This window comes from Callorhinus ursinus, unplaced genomic scaffold, assembly GCF_003265705.2.
Source record: "Callorhinus ursinus isolate GAN/ISIS: 27379988/994484 unplaced genomic scaffold, GSC_fseal_2.0 scaffold11, whole genome shotgun sequence".
Lineage (NCBI taxonomy): Eukaryota > Metazoa > Chordata > Mammalia > Carnivora > Otariidae > Callorhinus > Callorhinus ursinus.
In genome coordinates this window covers 12,649,166-12,669,457 of record NW_027397073.1, presented here as the reverse complement: position 1 = coordinate 12,669,457, position 20,292 = coordinate 12,649,166, and the positions used below count along the sequence as shown (strand labels likewise).

The window sequence follows — 20,292 nt, the reverse complement described above, 5'->3', positions numbered from 1 at the left end:
CTCCACCACCACGCTGTCCACTCAGCCTGGAAAGCTCTGTGCTCTACCTCCCCACTGTCCTCAACAGCCCACCCAGGAGACCACGGACAAGTCCCCGTGGCCCGACAGGCGCTCCTCACCACACTTCTGTCATCCACCTCCCTAGGCGCTTATTGAAGGCTGCCTTGGGTTGGAATCTTTGTTCACATTTCAAACTGGATTTCGACCTCTTCAGTGTCAGAGAACCTAGCACCAGGCTTGACAGGTGGCTGTTTGTGGATGAGTAACAAAGACATTATGGCAAGTTCGGCTTTTCCCTTCAAGTGTTTTGGCTTTTACGTTTTTAATGACCCTCATGAAACAGAACCCTGGACTCTGGGGTGAGACGTGGTGGTGGCTCGCAGAGGGCTGGAGAAGCAGGGCGTGGGGCGGGTCTGAGGATCGGGCTTCCAAGCTGCCCTGGGTGCAGACTGACAGCTCACCAGGTAAGGGCTGCTGGGTGCCCCCTGTCACATGCTCTCCCTACCTCCAGGAAGAGACAAAGGTAGAAAATTGACCCGCCCGTCCTTCTCCAAAGAACAGCAGCACTGAGCCAGCTTCACGGGGATGCGCACACCGCTCAACAGTGCTATGTGGTCATGAGCCACTTCTCTGAGCTGACAGTCCCATGAGCTGGAGGGGTGGGAATAGAACCGGGGCCTCTGGGGTTCTAGTTCTGGGCTATGTCCTCTAAGCCAGGGGCCTCGGGATAAATCAGTGGGAGATTGGGGACCACGAAATCACCTGGCTGTGGCATAAACTACCAGCTAGTTACAGCATAGGCTACTTTGCTTAAAAATGGCACCAAGTACGGGGCGCCTGGGTGGCTCAGTTGTTAAGTGTCTGCCTTCAGCTCAGGTCATGATCCCGGGGTCCTGGGATTGAGCCCCGCATTGGGCTCCCTGCTCAGCGGGAAGCCTGCTTCTCCCTCTCCCACTCCCCCTGCTTGTGTTCCCTCTCTCACTGTGTCTCTCTCTGTCAAATAAATAAATAAAATCTTAAAAAAAAAAATGGCACCAAAGAACAGAGTTTGCCGATCTTCAAACTTAGGAGATCACCCGCCAGCTGGACGTGGCCAGCCACTCAATAGGAAAGCACTCCAAGATTCCAAGAGACTAAATGCTCATAACTGCTGTTTAGAAATGTAAATGGCCCTGGGGCGCCTGGGTGGCGCAGTCGGTTAAGCGTCTGACTCAGGTCCTGATCTCAGGGTCCTGGGATCGGAGCCCTGTGTCGGGCTCTGCGCTCAGCGGGGAGTCTGCTTGAGATTCTCTTTCTCTCTCCCTCTGCCCCTCCTGCTTGTGCTCTCTCTTTCTCTCAAATAAATAAATAAATCTTTAAAAAAGAAATGTAAATGGCCCTAAATTATAACCAGAGATGGAAATGTGTCTAGGGGCAGGGAGGGACATTCTGTAATCGAGTCTCAGGGTTGTCTGGCTTCTCCCAACGCGCAGGGTGAATACAAACGGTTTATAGATGTGGGCGAAGGTTCTCAGAATGAAAAATGTCCATTTCTATCAAAGATTGAAATGCTGTTTGGGAAAACAATTACCTGCCTGGGATCCTGGGAAAGTAAAACTTCCTGGTTTCTCTGCCAAGAAGAACGATTGTAAAACAAGGCCTGAGAATCTCACAAACAAGATTTTAGAATTTTATCCAAACAGCTGCAGTTCACCTTCAAGGAGCCCAGACGCACTTGGGTCTGATGGATGTTGCAACACCAAGTTTGAGGTCTCCCCGGTCTGGTGCCAAGAGCTGGCCCCACGAGACAAAGACAGAACAGTTGCTCTCTTAATGGGAGCAGAAAACAACCCCCCCGCACACCCACCACCCAACCTCTCTGCTTTGTTGTGAAATTGTCACTGTGCCTTTGAGGAGAGATTAAAATCCTAGCCATGTCAAATTTAAAGGGCAGGTTCCCAGGCAGGGAAGGGAGAGGGGTTCGGGTGGGGGGTGGGAAAAGCCAGTTGCAATGAATTTACGGAGGATTTGGGGATCACAAAAGTCATGGGCCTTGACTCAGTTAAAATTAATGGAAGAGTACAAGTCCGCAACTTAAAAATAATAGTAAAATAAAGCGGCAGGGATATTCTGGCTTGTTCTCTGCTTTCACTCTTGAGCTTGCTTGGGAATCCGGGAGCAGGTTTCCCAAGGACAGCGTGGGTGCCGAGCAAGTGGCTGTTTTTACCTACTTTTCTGCCCTCGACACACAAAGACTCTGCAGTGGAGAGTGAGGATGAATGGTCCATCCGTGGCTGAACATTTCCTGAGGGCCAGGGAGGTGCTCAGCAAAGTTGCTGGCATTGGTGGGGAGAACACAAAGAGTATGAGCTCTCAAGGCATGGGCAGCAAAGACTAGAGAGCCTGAGAGAGGCCGCCAGAAAGCTCCCTGGCTCGGCACCCTTGCCAGATTCTCAGACTACACAGGACACCCCGCCTTCAAGAAGACAGCTCTGGATCCCCCCAGAGCCCCTGAATCTCTCATCTGGTTCCAAGTCTTTAGAAGTGCCCGAACCAGCTAGATACATGGGGGCCCCTCCACATCTTCTCTCCGGGCTCCGTTTGTAAAACAAGGAAAGACAGGTGACACCAAAGAGGTTCTCATCCCACGGGTTTGGTTCCCAAAGAGCTATCCACTGGGGTGTGGGACGGAGGGCCCCCAGCTCCACCTGAGGGAGGGAGCACATCTCAGCCAAGGTCCTGGGCCATTTCCAGGCCTGATTATTCCCACTGCTCTTCAGATGGACACTGACGTCGAAGAAATACTCCTTGATTAAAGAAATCTTCTGATTCAAGTCATGAGACTGTCATCGTTGGCCCGTCCCCCTTTCTAAGAGGAGAGAACTAACAGTGCCTACCTCGCAGGTTAGGGTTCTTATGAAGATGACACGGGCTGACATACGTGGTGCTTTGAACAGAACCTGGCACGTAGTAGGTGTTCAACAGATGTGAAATTCCCTTTCTGTTGTGAGTGCCATTATTCTCGACTGTTCATGCACTTACCCTTCTGTTTTCCCACTCGATGAACACTCTATGTTTTGCCCCACATCACAAAGGTATTTTGATGAATGTTTAATGTCCCCCATCATTCATGAAAGAACTCCAGGGTGCCCGGTTAAAGAAGCATACGGCGGGCAGTCTATGCTGCCTATCAAGCAGGCACGAGTTTTGACACGATTAAAAGCAGCCTTCCTCTTCTGCAACTTTCCTGCCTTCATTTCCCTTTTCTCCTTTCTCCTCCCTTCCAAATTCCCTAAAGAGTCCTAGCAGATATTCTACTAGCCCCTGACAGGTTATGGAAAATGAGTTTCAGTAGCATGAAGATAAATGTCACACGTAAAGTTGCTCACCAAATCGTGGTGAGCAGGGAAGGCAGAGACTGAAATCCCTCCCTGAAGCAGAAAGTCTTGGTGTTGCTAGGAGTTCTGGTCCTCAAGCAAAAACCGCCGCAGGAACCCCCTCTTTCCCTCTGTGAAATGGAAGCTAGAGCAAGGGCCCGCTCCCTTGTGCTACAGGGCTCCTCCGCGGCATTCGCCGCCCTGGAGAGAGTTGGGGGAGGCCGGCTGTCTGCCCACCCCGTCCGGGCTCGGTCTCCATGGTGTTTTCCACTCTTCCAGGCTGACCAGAGCCCTGTGGATGCTGCTACCTGTCAAGCTAAGTGGCTAGGCTCATCTGGTGAGATCTCTGCCTCCGAGAAGCCACGGGGATTGACGCTGCAGCGCGAAGCACACTGATCTCCCGCTAATACTCAGCAGACCCCCTTCCCTGGGTGGGGCCCCTATTGTAGCTGCTCCCATGGGCAGGCACATCCCCTTTCCTATTATAGTTACATCAAAACAATAAGCAGTAAAGCCACCGAGGGTCCTGGTGGGCTCCCGCAGATCAACATCCTCACAATGCCCACGGAAACTTGTCAGTGCACAGACTCTTTGATTCACTGTGGTCCACGGGGCTTCTCGTGCCTTTAAAAATAAATATTAATGCTGAGAGGTGCTTTGTTTCATTTTGCACTCTCATGGCTGATGACTGAAGGCTCCAAATGAGACACTTTTAGGGCAATCAAGTAAAAAAAGGGGGCGACACACTCATTTTTGCCTCTCTAGTCAGAAGTTTGGCTAGAGTTTACTAATTTGGAGGATGCCAGTTTTAGAGTTCATCATCTCAGTCTGACTTGTAAATCAAAGGTGGAATTACCCTGCCGCGTGGCTGCTGGCCCCAATGTGCCTCGCATGTCGGGGTACGGCAGAAGTTCACAGACATCACTGGAAGGTTCAGGAAACTAGGAGGTGGGAAGCAAGCGGTAGAAGATGGTGAGACTCAGGTACAGAGCGCATCCAGGGCCTCCCCTACAGAGAGGGTGAGGACTTGGCTTTCCCTTATAGAAAGGCTCTCGGCACGGGCTGTATCAGAATCACCCAGGAGCTTGGTAGAAATACAGACGTGGGGGTCTTCTGTGAACCCAGACCTCTGTACTTTTTGTTAGCTCTCCTAAACCAAGACTTCAGAACCCCTCCCTTTCAGGAGAGCAGAGAGAAGTCACTGATGAGAAGAGCTGGTAAAGTTTTATCGGAACAGAAATGTAAATTTCTTCTCATCATATTATTAAGCTATTATTGCGGAATGCCTGGCATGTGCCCAACTTCACAGTCATTCCAGCAAACCCACAACACAACCCCACAGGTGGGACTGACCATCCCTGTTTCACTGATAAGGACTCAGCAGCTCAGAGAGGGTCACGTGAACTCTGTCCAGAGATGCACGGCCAGTCAGCCGGAAAGCCCAGATGCGTTCTCGCACAACTGAATCCCAGGGCTGCCTCAGTTTCTCAAGTTTAACCCCCAGGGGCTGGGCGGGCACGTGGCCCTCTTGCAGGGGAGCTCCTGGTGCTTGCTAGCCGTACCACCCTTCACCACACCCGGGCAGCCCTTAGTTACTCCCCTTCTTCCTGATCCCGTCCTTCTCCCTTGTCTTGCTTTGCCTTCACCCTTTCTCCTTTCTTTAGAGAAGCTACTTTCAGTCTTGCTCACAGTGACATCCCTCAGGAGGTTCTGAGCCTCACCTGCAGAGTGACCGGTGGAACTGGTTTGGGATGTGGCCTGGGCATCAGGATTTTTAAATACTCCTAGGTGATCCTAAAGGGGCTCCTGGCTGGCTCAGCCAGTGAAGCATCCGACTCTTGATTTCAGCTCAGGTCGTGATCTCAGGGTCACGAGATCGAGCCCCGCACTGGGCTCCTTGCTCAGCGGGGAGTCTGCTTCTCTCCCTCTCCCTCTGCTCATGCGCGCTCTCTCTCTTTCTTTCTCAAATAAATCAATCAATCTTTAATAAACAAATAAACACTCCTGGGTGATTCTCATGTGCAGCGAAGATTACGGAGACCTGCTTTCTCTAGGTCTGCCAGACGCAGCCTGCCGAACCAGGAAAGTCACCGGGACATGCCCAAGCCCGCTGTTGTAAAAAAAAGACCTGTGAAGAAGCACAAGGTGGCCTCCAGTGACCCTCATATCAGCTGAGAAAACATCTGGCTATTTCCAGCTGAGCACATGGAATGAGAATCCCAACACCTCAACGGGCAAAGTGTGCCTTGGCCGGTCTCTGCTGGGGACAAGGCGACCAGCCACAAACTGTGTAATGGGAAGGACAACAGTGACCACAGCCTCCCTGCATCCTAACCCCCCTGAAACAAGGGGTGCCTGTGCCCACGCGGCTCTCCTGGTGAGACCCATACCATAAAGGAGACCTTAAAACTAGCTTTATTGGCCCATTCTGCAAACCAGCCCCCTGGTTTCATTACACGCGCAGACACACAGACCTGGCAGAGGATGGAAAATTTTACATGGAGCCCTGCTTTGCACTAATCTCCTTAAGGAAGTCTTTCAGATGGTTACAAAACCCCGTGTTCCTACCTTGGGCATTTGCCTGAGGATAAGAACAACTCACTGCAAAGGATTCTGTGTATAACGTGGGCTGTAGCCCATTGGCGATGAGCAGGCTGGAAACAGCATTACGACAACGGCTGAGGCTTCTGCACCCCACAGAAGTCAGGGTACCGCTGTGGAAAGCACGCACTGTATCCCCAGCTCTTGGCACCAAGCCTCGTGCATGGAGGTCACCACTGAATGAGCAAATGCATGTCAGACTGAGGGTGGAGTTGAAACCTGCTACTTGCCACAGACAAGGAAATGCTGAGAAAGGTTAACAAGCAGAGCTTTCCACAGGGAGCACGCCCAGCTGGCAGATCTGGGTGCAGAAGGGGCAAGGGCACCCCCTGAGTGCAAGCCACCAGGTAGAGCTGGAAAAGACCCGTTGGGACGTCCCTGTCCTTGGCTGTGGGCCAGGAATGAGGAAGAGAAGAAGGGCAGAGGTGGTGTGTCTGCTCCTCAAGGCTCAGGTGAGGAAAACGGGCCCTCTGTAGGAGCTGGTGTTGTGGGACCTGTCCCAGACCCCATAAGCCTCCCTGTTGGCTGCACCCTCGCTGTGAGGAGGTGGGTGCACAGAGACGGTTAGGGACAGAGGCGTCACTCACTTGGCTTAGGACAGCTGTTCCTCGTGACAGACAGCTGCAGATGGGGCCCCACACTTGACTGCCAGCTCAGCTGTGCCTGTGGGTACCTCGGAGAGTTGGAGCAGCTTCTAAATGAGAGGGTTTTCAAAGGCATCAAGAATTAAACCGACTCTGAAAAGGTGATGGAAGACAAGGGGTGGCGTCTGGATGGCCACCTGCGTGGCAGGAGTTGAGAGGGAGAGGAGACCCTGACATTGCCCTCCATGCGGGTGTGGGGCCCTGGCAAGAGCGTGTCTGAGAACTCCATGCGGATATCTGTAGTCACGCAGTTGGAACAGTCAACAGTTGCTGGAGAGATTCCTTTGCTTTCTTCTCTTTCCCGTATCTCTTGTGTACTTTAAGCGGTGCGATTTATTTTAGCAAGAATTACTCTTCTGTTATTGCCCGACTTTGAGCTTCTTTTGAAGGTGGCTCGCCGCGGAGCATCAGCCCTCCACTCCACGGGGCCCCGCCCCTCCGACATGCACTGTCTCCGGGTTCACACGGGCACAAATATGGGGCAGCCAGAGCAGGAAAGAGAAAGGCAGCTTAAAGAAACAGAATGGACTGGATCCTGAAAGGTGTGACTACATCCCAATGGATGTATTTAGGGGACGACTACACCAATCAGAATGGAGACTTGTCAGCTGTTGATTAGTAAGCTGGAAAGGCCAACGTGGGTAGTGTTCATGCCAACCTTTCTCCTTTTCTTAGGAATAAGTGTGTGACATCATCTTGGTACCTCGACCAACAACACAGTCTCCTAACTTCCCGTGTTCAGATTCTGGGCTCAACAAGCAACCTCGGAAGCTCATCTGACTTCCCAAGAAAATCTACCCACAGAGAGACTGTGGGCCGGGGCAGGTAAGCATACGTGTCTGCTTACAAATCACTGTGCTGGCCTTGCGGCTTGCACACCTGTCCAGGGGGCCGTTAAGGGGAGTCAGCCCCTGAGCGATGGATCTGTCTTTGAGGAATGGGCCAATCAGGTCTTTCAGGAGCCAAGATGAGGTTCAGACCCTGTACTGTGGTGAATCCAGCAAGTAATGCTACCCTCAGAAGCCTCCTGGAGTCACGCTCTTAGTCTTCCTGCACTGGTAGCCCAACACATTGTTGAAGGCCTTCCGGGGCTACTTCTTGAATTTAGACACTTCTCTTGAGTGAAGACTAGATTCAGAAATGACCAGAGTTTCACAGGGCTTGGATGCGGTGCATAATTTCCATGGTGCAGGGAGCAGCGAGTATCCGTTCCACTCCTTAGCTACGTGGAAAATTTCACAGCTGCTGTAAATTCTGATCTGTTTATTCCTTCAGCCATTCCTGATTCTAATATAATCAATCAGACTGAGTTCCAGCCAGAAAGGTTGCCCAGAAGGAGTTTGAGAGATGCCTGCTCTCAAAGAACACAGGATTTAGTTGGGGAGATATATACAAGAAACAATCAAACATAGTCAATGGCACAAATAAAGACACAGCCCAAGCTGATAAAGGACTGAGCCAGAATTGAGTGGAGTGACTCTCAAAAGGCTTTCTGAAAGAAGTATTTCTAAGAAGAAGTAGCTTAGTGTCATGATAAAAAGGATGGGTCTTGAAGTCAAATAGACCTGGGTTCAAATGCTCAATTGTTTGTAACTTCATAAGGTACAGACGAGGCTAAGCAGGGTGGGAACAAAGTGCCTGACACATGGGAGGTGCTCAAGAAATGGCCATGAAGAAATATCCACGCAGCTGGAGAAAGGAGGAGAAAAGTTTATGTTCACTCTGCATCAGACACTATTCTTACTGCCTTATTGCATTAGCTCATTTCACTGCCGCAACAACCTTACGAGGTAGGTACCATTATTAACTCCACTTATTGATGAGGAAAACAAGGAAGGTCCAGAGAAGTGACTTGCCCAAGGTCAACACAGCTGGGATTTGAATCCAGGCAATCGGATCCCTGACTTTGGAATGTTAACCACTTTCCTGTCTTCTTCCATTACATTCACTCTACCACCTCTCCTTGAGTCATATTTATCAGACGAAATTGTCAGAACATCTTCAACTTTTAGGATGAACACTGAAAACATTATACATCCCTTGCTTGTCGGGGAGTGGCCGTTTGGTGCCGTTTCTGTTGGTCACTCAGTGATCTATCCAAGACAGTTATGTGTATGGACCATTTTTGTCTCAGTTAATATAAAGCACCATATAAACATTGACTCAGCTGCAGAGCCTGAATAATAAATTATCACTAGCCCAAGTGCTAAAATAGCACTTGATTTTCTCTCTGCCTGAGCATGCTATCTATTTATACTTTGCTTACTTCTGTGGAGTTCAAAGTGCTTTATACACATTTCATCAAAGCTATACTTACGTCGATTTATTGTCTTTATTACACACATGTGACTAATGTATCCAACAACCTTCGTATTTACTACAGGATTCTCAGTTTTCATCTAGCTTTTTTATCTAAGGGATTTACTGACTACATTTAATTTCTAAGTAGTGGAAATTTGCTGACAATTAGAAGAACAGCATTTTACTGTTCTTTTTTAACTAAATTCATTTTGTACATGATACCACCATTCTTGTCCCTGAATAGTAACCATGTATTATTTCTTATCCTTTACAATTCATGACTGACCTTGAACCGGAATAGATCTGTTATTTTAAAACTACAAGTACAATTGCCGTTTTCACTCAGTAGACTTTCTGAAGTGTCATATATATAATTCTTATTTTTTCAGGTTGATGAGTTCATTGAGATACACTCATTTTCAAATTTGGTCTTTACCTTTTCGGTTTTCAGATCCATGGGCAAAAAAAGTAAATTTAGATGATAAGATAGAGTAAGGAAAAGAACTCCAGAGAAAGGTTTCCTTAACTGGCTGGAGGATGGACAAGTGCCCCAAATTCTGGTGTGTATAAACTGCAAAACTAGGTCTGTGCATTGTGAGGAGTTAACAGAACTTAAGATTTAGAAGCAGGCCTTAGTGCCGAATGCATAAAGAGAAGTGAAACAAGAGTTGTCATTTGATGTTTCTGTCCATGACACATAAAAACAGCCCAAAGGCTTTGTCCTCCCCTCATGTGAATATCCATCTTCATTACTGAAAACAGAAACTTCAGCCTTAAGCATTTCCCTGTTTTAAAAAAAGGATATATGAGGCGCCTGGGTGGCTCATTCGGTTGATCGTCCGACTCTTGGTTTCCGTTCAGGTCATGAGCTCAGGGTCGTGAGATCGAGCCCCACGGGCTCCTAGCTCAGCAAGGAGTCTGCGTGAGATTTTTCTCCCTCTGCCTCTCCCCTCCTCACGCCCTCTCTCTCAAATAAATAAATCATCAAAAAAGATTAAAAAAGGATATTATGCTAACAGTCCTTGTCCAAGAACCAGCAGCTATTCCCTTCCGTAGGAGTCCCGAAGGTTTTCCCCTTGCGCAGTTGTGTCATCTGCCAGTGTGAATTTAGGAAGATGGCACAGGTTATGACCAGCCGTGAGAGATATGAGTCCTAAACACCCTCAGAAGCAGTACTGGCGTTGGAGGGATGTTTAGAAACAAAGCTCCTTATTCTAGGAGGTTCTGTACTTGGTATTATGGGCCTTGAACAAGGTCAAGGAACTAATCTGTAGTCAATATCCTCATTTAAAAGAGAAGGTCAGGCCCTTGGAGCCTTGCAGCTGCACAGATGTGCTGAGTTCTCTTTTACCTCTGGCCATCTGCACATTCTGTCCTCTCTTCACAGATAACTGGGCACGTCGATTATTTTTCTTGTAGGACTTAGTTTAAAAAAGGCTTTCCTAAGACCGGGCTGGATTCCCTATTTGGTGGGCACAGTCGCATAGCTCTGTCCACCCCACAGACCTTACAAGGTTGCAAAATGCCAGGATCACCTGAAGACCAGGTCTCAGGAAAGAGTTGAATGGAAGAGTAGATAGAGGGTGGCAGAAAAGCAAAGAAGGGAGGTGGAGGCTTGGAAGGGCCCTTTTTCTTCCCCTCTTTTAAAGATTTTATTTATTTGTATTTGAGAGAGGAGAGGCAGAGGGGGAAGGAGAGAGAGAATCCCAAGGAGACCCCCCGCTGAGCTTGGAGCCCAGTTCAGGGCTCGATCTCACAACCCTGAGATCATGACCTGAGAGGAAACCAAGAGTCAGATGCTTAACCGAATGAGCCACCCAGGCGCCCCTGGAAGGGCCGTTCTATGACTGTTACTGTGACTTCTACAAAGCCACCCTGGGTGTACCTATGGAACGGTGGCAATCTCGTAAATCAAAACCAGGCCAAGCCTAAAATTAGTTCAACTAAGAAAAATTACATTACTTGAATGTTTCAAGAGCAGCTTTTGCTTTTTAAAAAAAATTTTTTTTTTGTTCTTTATCTCAAGAAAATAAACAACAGTATGGTGTTCAAATCTGAATCAGGTCCAACCCTGAAGGCTGGAGCAGTGTTCAGATGGCGCGCTCCACTTGGCCCCGCTAATACAGGGTTGGCATTTCCACTATGGAAATATCAGCAGAATCAAATGAGCTTGGGAAGTTTCCATTAGCTTCATAGCTATATGTTCAGACTTCAGACAAACGTGAAGCACAGAATAAGTACTAACAATCGTGAATGGAATGTGCTAGAAAGCAAGAAAATAGCAAACAAGCAAAGCATGTGTTCTATTTTATCTTTTTTCAAAATTATCTGTTTCAACAACAAAACAGACTCTCTGAGAAATTAACTCACCAGTGCCATATCTCCAGCAGAACGACATATGGAAATAGCACGGTCCTTGGCAGTAGGCCGGCTTTGAGGGCTAGCTCCCAAACTTCCTGGCTACACAACTTTGGCAAGTTACTTAAATCGGTGGGGTACAGTCTCCACCTCTTCATCATCTCTCAGGATTTCGTGAGGTTTAGAGATAATGTAAGTCCAAGTGCTTAGCCCCTAGTTCAGTAATAAAGACCAGTGTGATCACCATCATCTTTGACACCATTGGAGAAGCAATAAAAACATCAATTTGGAAATTATGAATGACCCTAAGCTGGACCAAAGTTTAACTGTTTATGTGTTATGTGTAAGGGCTGAAGAAACAAATTACAGTGCAAACTAGAAAGTAGCTAACACAAAAGTAGGACAGCTAACTTTTAAGCATTTTAATAATACCCATTTTACTATAAACAATATGGGTATGCCAACTAATCTTAACTTGTATTACTCTGTCATAATTGTTAATCTTAATTTATAATACTCCATAATTATTCAATTATATTAACAGAACAGTATTTTTATATCCTTCCAGAAAAATCTATGCATGTGCATGCACATATATGCATCTAATTTTTTCTCTCATCTATGACATCATACTCTCCATAAAGACTTCAACTTTTCTACTCTACAGTGATCTGGGGCATCTTTCTATGTGAGTTCATGAACATCTATCATGTTTTTTGATAGCTGTATTTAATTTCATAACATCAATTGACCATTATTTAGCCAGCCCTCTACACACATATTTCTTTTTCTTCCCCAGTTAGTTTGTTTCATGCTTCTGCTGCAAAAACAGGATAAATGATGCTAGGATGGATGCCCTTTCATATATATAGGAAAAAAACCCTAGAAGTGAAATTGCTGAGTCAGAGGGTACATAAACTTAGTATTTTCAAAACTGAGGTCAAAATTGCCCTCCAAAAAATTCATGAGAATATACCTTCCTTTAATGGTGTGTGGGGAAAAAAAGAAACCCTGTTTTACACTTGCTTCTCCTAATTCTCTCTCTTTCTAGACATGTCCCAGAGAAGATAGAGGGTGGCAGAAAAGCAAGAGAAGGTAGGTAGAAAGAGAAGAAGGTACAACCTGAGGTTATCTTAACTGATTTAAATATTTACCCTTACTTCATGATAGTTTCTTGAATTTTTCTCATCTGTAGACACTTCCTTTAGAAATGTAAACAACAATGGAGGTCGAAAAGTTTCTGCCCCTCCCAACTTAGGTATCTAAGTCCCTTCAGCCAAGAAGGAGGCCAGGAAGAGCTCCCTGGCCCCCCAAAGAAAAAAGCTACAATAAACCAAACCAAATCACAGATAAACGCATCCAAGTTACACCTTGCCTTTATTCAAGGTTTCTCCGTGTGTTAGGCTCAGCACTGGGTACTTCACAGACATTATCTCACTTTAGGGTCTGTGTATTTGTGAGTATTTATACGCCCAATAAAAGCCTCACAGATCACCTGATGAGACCTGGGAAAATGGCCGTCCTTCACCTCTGGTGACAGTGATGAAGATATCAAAGTCCCTCCCCCCCCCATTTTCCACCCGCCCAGCCCCTTCTCCAATTCTCCCCCAGGGAAACACAAATGCCCCTTTCAGCCAGCAGTAACAGGCCAGGCTTCTATTGGCCCCAAATCCCAATAACCGCTGTTTCTCTTGATGTCCTGAGGCTTGGTGAGATCCTGAAGTATCTTCTGATCATTGAAAGAGATGAACAGGTGTTTGGTATAGTTTTGGTATTACGTATAGTTTGTTCTATTTGAGTTCTACAAACACTGGCCATAGAGAAGTGGTCTTTGGGATACCTCCGGGTAAAATAGAATGTTGGATTAACATTAACCAGAACACTATTAACTGGAACACCTCACTCTTCTAGTTAACTAGAGAATTTACCGTACTTAAATCTTTATATCACTCCTACTCTCAAACAGAGCAAAAGAAGTGATGTCCCCCTCCCAAAATAAAAAAACGCGAAAAAGACTCTTTCCCTTGTCAGAATCCAACACAGCTCTGTCATATGCGCCTTGAATAATGATCTCCCACTTAGCAGCTGCATCACTGAGGTTAGACCAAAAAAAATAATTGGTTTGGAATGCAGAGCTTGACTGGATGAATCTATGCCATAGTATATTCTCTTTGATTTGCTAATGCAAAGGCCTACCCTAATATATTAAAACACTTTTTTCAGAAACTTTCCCAAATATCAGGTTTTTGAAACTCAATCTACGTTTTCTCGCCAAATTAGTAAGATTCCCCCCCACCCCCAAGTACAAAGACATGTTCCATAAAGTATCAGAAGCTGGACACCAACAGTACTGCAGGACTGAGTGGAGCCCACCTCCCACGTTCAGACAGCAGGACCACCGCCTGGCTCCCCACCCCGCCCCCGGCCACCTGCAAGGGAAGACGGGATTCTCCCGTCTGCCCTTCTGAAGACCAAGTCCCTGACAATGGTTTCTGAGCCCTAGAAACCATGGTGGGGCTGCCCCAGAAAATGAAACCACTTTGAGAGTCTTTATTTTAGTAACTATAAATCCCCTTGATCTGTCTATGACAGGCCTATCTTCCACTGAATTCCACTTTCTAGCCAGAAAAATTTTAGTGAGGTTCCAGTATATTCAGAAACAGGTCATTTGTATTCAATAGCGTCACTAACCTACTCAAATGAAAAAGTGCTTTTTGTGTGTGTGAAATACATCAAACTCTAAGTATCTGAGGCAGGTTTCTGTGAAATCACTTGCTGTGGGTATCCGTGCACAGCAGCTGCTTACTGAAGAAATGAAGCCAGCCTTGGAATTCTGGATAAGTCCTAAAGGTTTCTGATGCATTAAGTAGAGATTCTGAAATCGGTGCCAGCCAGTAAGGTTTTAGGACAGTTTGTTTGCAAAGGTTAAAAGAACAGTGGGTTTGGGTCCCCTGAGGACAGACAGCCTGTTGTAGGTAATTAATTAATCACTGACCAATCGGAAACTGCTATTAATACTGAGGTGAAATGGGAAGTTAAAAAAAAAAAAAGATCTGGTTTTTATTTCCTTTGCATTATTAAAAAATAACCTGAAAGTGTGGTTTGTGATATTTAAGTTGCCTACAATTTGGGTGCCTCCTTCCTTCACTTGATAGCTATTCATTCAACTACTACATGCTCAATGCTCTAGGGGCTGGGGATGTTGTGGCAACTAAGACAGGCATGGTCCCTGCTCTCTTGGAGCTCAAAGAATACCCACGTAAAGCACTGACTGCGTAATACGAAAAGAGCCGGCGAACGGAAGTTGGGCGACAGGAGAGGGAAGGCCCAGGTGATCAGGGGGAGCTTGTGTGAGGAAGTGACACTTAAACATTTGAAAGGCAAGAAGGAGGGGCCCTGGGATGATGAGGAGGAGTGCAATCCAGGTAGAGGTCACAGGTGGCGGAAGGGCCCAAGAGGGGGGTGAGCTTGCTGGGCGAGAAGATCAGGGATTCAGCCCGTGTGGCCGGCGAGCCAAGGGCAGGTGGGAACCGGTGAACTCAAGATGGCGTCCTGAGCACAATGGGAAGTATTTCGGGTGATAAACTGACACACAACTCTTCCGCAAAGACCCCAAACTGGAGAGATGACCAAAGCCTGTGGGGAGGAGAGGAGCTGAAGCACCCGACAGCCCTCACGCCAGCCGCGAGGCGCTGAGGAGCACTGACGGCAGCTGGGTTCTTGGAATGACGTCACCACGTGACACCACAACCACAGCACGTGCCATTACGTCAGCCCTTGTTTGGTCAAGAATGAAGTCAGCAAAAGACCTTCTCCCCTCACCCCTCGACCCCGCCCCAGCTTCCACACTTAATCCAGCCTCTCTCTCCTCCCCAGAAACACCGTCCCAGTCTGGCCTCTGTGTTTAGATACACCAAAGAGATAGGGACAGGGTCCTCAAGCACTGGCAGCTTCCATACTTCCCTGTTAACTACTTCCGGGGACAAAAATGCAAGGAACTATCTTTGACGTGCTTAATGTGTCTCATCAAAGAAATGAGGCTCATTAATTCGGCAGCCATAGATGGGCCCGTTTCATGATACAAAGAGAGAGAATCCCGAATATCAGCACCCCATGATGAATGTCACACACAACCATTAAAGACCTATTTTTAGCAAAGTCAACCACTAAGTTCTGAGCCAAACGAAAGGTCATGTGTTATCTGAGAAGCACATGTTATTGTGGTCATCAAATGGCTAATTTGGGGTGAGGTGTCTATGGAAGATGCTTGTTATGAAAGCAGAGAGTACTACAGTGAATACTGTGATTCAGAAACATATAAACAGCAAAGGGAACATGGACTTAACAGCTAAATTTCAAATGACATTTCAAGCGAGTCCAATGACATGACATTTCTCTTCTTTTAAGACTTTATTTATTTATTTGAGGGAGAGTGGGCGAGAGCGAGCACATGAGTGGGGCGTGGGGCAGATGGAGAGGAAGAAGCAGACTCCCCACAGAGCAGGGAGCCGGACTCGGGGCTTGATCCTGGGACTCCAGGATCATGACCTGAGCCGAAGGCAGACGCTTAACCAGCTGAGCCCATCCAGGCACCCCCTAACATGACATTTCTTGATACTGATTATTAACATTGGCAAAAATGTGCCTTAAGGTTTTACAACTTATTTTTCCATGAGGTGGCCATAGTTCAAATACATGGTTCTAAAAGCATATGATCACATCTAGAATGGTCCAGAAGACACCAGAGTAGATTTATTTCCTTACTAGCATGACCTTGAACAAGATCGATTACATTCCCAAGCCTTGGTTCCTCATCTGTAAAGAATAGTGATAATCATATTCATCTTTCATTGACATCCAGCACAGCACACGACAAAGCTGCAGACGTCTAAGAAATGTCAGTTCGCTTTTGCTTTGGCTTTCTGCACCCAGGGTCATCCCAACGTAGAGCAAACTAAGAATTTTAATTTTTTGGATACATTTATTAGCATCATCCAGTGGTATATATGCCACAAAAGGACTGGAATATCTGTTCAAAGCTGTAGCTACAGAACCCAGACAAGTGCCTGCCCGAGAGCACAGGCTCAATAAAGCGTCACTGGATAAATGAATAGGAGGTGATAGTGACATGAGGTTGAAGGTGAAGGTGAATCATCTTCATAGGTGACTTGCCCATAGTTTTGAGGGAAGAGATCTATTCTGACGTGCATTCAGATAATCAACTTAGACATGCAGCCATCTTACAAAATAAAGGCTCAAAATCATCTATTAAAGAGAGTAGTGGCTTCGACTACATCCTTTGGTACTTCAGCCTCAAAGCATTCATGGGAAAAGTCTGGTCCCAAGGGCTCATGGATCAGCAATGATCCCCAGGAAAGTGGGAACCCATGTTGGTCAGAAAGCTGGGGATCAGGAATTGGCTGGGCCACTGACAGGCTGTGTGGCTTCGGGAAAGCCATTTAATATCTGCTCAAGCACACTTTGGTTTCACCATGCTTCAGTGAGTGACACGGACCTAATTTATCTCTCGAAGTTCAAAAGCCCCGTGCCTGCGACCACGGCAGCCCAGGCTGGTATCCGTCCACACGGCCTCACTGTTGTGAAAAATTACACGTATAGAAACCATCGAAAACAGCGGTAGAAAACAAGGAAGAAAAATCCACTCCTTTAACCCTGTTTCAAGAAGCACTGCTCACAATTGCTCACATCTGGCATGCCTCAATGGTAATCATTTGCAAGTTTCAAAAATGTTGAACCTTGAAAGTGAATAAGGAGCTCTATCTTCAAAAGGGAAATTAAAGACCTGGAACAGACCACTAGGGACTTTTTTATTACACCTGGATAATGGCAGGTATTATTACCCGATCCAGCAGTGTGTTCTTATGAATAGGCTAACACATACCCTTTGGCTGTAAAACACTGCTTTAGGATATAACATGTTGATTCAGATACAAAATAAAATAACTGTTTGTATGGTCGTTTTTAATGAAAAGTCTAAAAACACGCCTATTTAACAAACTTCTATTTTTATAGAGCCTGCCTACGAAAGACTGCTTTAAAAAAAAAAAATCCAACTATGGGTGGTCTTACGCCCAGAAGGGGCACAACAATCTTTTGTCAGACCATGTGTCTTAATTTGGGGTATGGAAAATGTGGTCACCATAATTATAAGCCTGGGAAAGCAAAGAGTTTTAAAAATTCTGTGCAGGAGGGGAGTAATAATTCGTTAGCATTCAATAAAACTGTAATTTAACCAGCTTTTAGGTATGTAGTAATCAACATTAAAATTATAGCACTTGACAATTTTTGATTTTACCTTATGGCTATTTGTTGAAGTGTCTCATTTCCTTGACGAGACTTATGTTCCTTGAGAACAAATGCCATGTTTCCCTTATCCCTCCAGCCTCACCCAACTTGGTACATGGTTTGTTTTTTGTGTTCAATGAACCACAAAGAATGTTTCAGGAACAACCTCAGGAAAATCAGGCGAGAAATAATTCAGGGTAAGAGGAAATCAATGCATAACTTGTTTAAACACTATTCTCTTAGGCTTCGAGATATTTCAAATACAGAACTTGAAAAGGTTCAGCTATGGAAAAAGCTCATTTCTGCAAGTTTTGAAATGGGATTTAGCCAAGAAAAGAGTCAATACTAATTAAGTTTTGATAAAGGAGGCAGGGGAAGGGTAGCGCTATAATTTAGTCACTTGGTTACTAAAACCTTTTCTCTGATTGAAAGGCATCATTAGGGGTCAAACGACACACAACTGGAGGAGATATAACATGATTCCTTCTCCCTCTATATGGTCTTTTTGGGCCTCGAAATGAAAAGATCAAAGCCAAGTGAGCCCATGGAAAATTAATGAGAGCTGAGCATCGCATGCAGTTAATATGCTTAGTCAAGTCAGGCAGCAAGAACTACGCAGGCCTTTATCATACAGGATAAAATACAAACAGCCTTCCAGAAGGCTGGGCAGACATGAGCCTGGGGTTCCTACCCATGGATGCATTACAGCTATGGGCTCCTTGCGGCTTGCATTTCTTACATTTCTCGGATTTCTGAATTCCACATTTCAACCTCCTTTTCCTCTTTATCGTTAATATAAATATAGAATCATTACTATAAATTCCAATATTTTAGCATCTAAACTCTATCTCCCAGCCTGCACCTCACAACAAAAACCAATTCTTTTTCGAATCTATCTCCTTTATGTGTTGCTATTTCTTAGAATAGAAAAGTGGATGATTAGAAACGCCAGGTGAGGAGAAGTAACTTTTGTCCCCAAATAGGGAAGAACATTGTGGTTTGGTGATGCGCGGCTGCCAAATTCCTATGTGAAATAGGTTCCTCTGTGTATTTAAGGGCTCGGCTCCTTCTGGGGAGGCTGCTGGGGGGGGGGGCAACAGCATGGCCTTCAGAGGCCCACCCCATCCCCTTGGGAGCCATGTCCCTGTTGACAGATCATTCACCTTTCTGAGCTCCGGGTTCCTTGTCTGACAATGAGGAACAATTCTCATACCTGCTAGCGGTTTTCAGGGCTCAGTAAGCGCAAGGCAAGCGTTTAGCACAGGCTTTGTCAGTGGGTGAGACCCCCTCTGTGGCGGCTATTTCTGTCACAGGTGCTGCTGCAATCTGTCCCCTCCGAACGTGCAGGACGACGCAACTGAATGCCAAACTCTTCCTGCATTTTCCACGAAGTTCCTCAGGGGCGGCTGCCTGGGAGGGAGGAAGAGTGCCTGGGAGGTGGCTGTCCCCTGCAGAGTGGGCCTTGTGCTGGCGCACATCTGGTAAATCAGGGCGAACAAGAGGCACAGTCACGGAGAGGAGGCGGGGAAGGGAGCAGTGCGGGAGGGAGCCGGGAGAAGGGGAGGGGCGGGGCGGGGAGCGGCAAGCTTTCATAAGATAATGTAATATTCAACCTGGCTTCTACATCCTTCTCCAAAGATCACCGAATATTTTAAATTCAAATGAAAACCATTATCAGGCAGATATGGAGAACTGAAATGTGGAGTCTGTGAGAAGGCATTCCTTGCAGGAGGTAAAAAAGAAGTATGAGCAAACAAAAGACTCAAGTTAACTTGTCCGCCTTCCCCAGGCTGGTGTGGGACTTTCTCCATGGAAAGTGTCTGTTTTTTAACATTGGGTCATGGGGTGGATTTTATTTGAGCTCTTCAGGTTATTTGGACTTTATTCTGTTAAGAAAGTAGTATATTTGCTTTAATATAAGTGGTTTCAGGATGAGGAAAACAGAAGCATGATGCTGGAGGAAGGTGTAGCCTGACAATGCTGTGTACCTGCATCCACACCAACACACACGCACACAGAGACACAGAGACACACACACAGACACACAGAGATATATACACACACAACACACAGACACACAACACAGACACACAACACACAGACACACTCACAGACACACAGACACATGCACAGACATACATATGTGCACATGCAGAGACATACAAAAAGACACACAAACACACAAACACATATACATGCACATCCTAGCTAGGCCCATCCGGACTCTTCTGTGCTGTAGGCTGCAGATCTTATCTCCCCTCCACTTTCTATCAAGAAAATCCTGACATTTCCAACCACACACATGGGTTAAATGGTAAGAACCCAAAGCAAAACAATTAACAACAAAACACGACCAAAAAAAAAAAAAAGAGAGAGAGAGAGAGAGAAAAGCATCTTTTCAAGCAAGTGGGTCTCCAATGAAATATTCAAGGACCAATTCAAAGCCTTTACTGTCCCAGGAGAACGCATCTCACTGTGTTCAAACATGTTCCTGTTTTGTTTGTTTGGGTTTATTTTTGCCTTCGTTCTGCAGGAAGCCCCACAGATATGACGGGGTGATTTAATTCTGTACAAACCTCACCTCCCTAAATTCTTAGAATGTAGATAGATACCACTGCCGGTATTCTTAGAGTTACACAGCCTCTCACACCAGCTAGAGCAAAGCAGACCCCACATTTCACTGGAATCCCTACTTTTAGTTCTTTGCAGGTTTTTCTTCACGACAC

At 46.3% G+C, this 20,292-nt stretch overlaps 1 protein-coding gene across 4 annotated transcripts in view; it reads right to left on the bottom strand.

Moving 5' to 3' along the window:
- Nucleotides 1-20,292, bottom strand: part of BCL2 (BCL2 apoptosis regulator) — a 235,803-nt gene that overhangs the window by 112,433 nt on the left and 103,078 nt on the right. The window contains exon 3 of one of the 4 annotated variants that reach the window (XM_073898080.1): nucleotides 1,865-4,297. The exons of the other annotated variants lie outside the window; for them this stretch is intronic. Within the exon in view, the coding sequence (XP_073754181.1) occupies nucleotides 4,175-4,297 (123 nt within the window). The 3' untranslated portion in view covers nucleotides 1,865-4,174. Of the gene's footprint in view, nucleotides 1-1,864; nucleotides 4,298-20,292 lie in introns of those variants that run through there. 4 annotated transcript variants of the gene reach the window in all.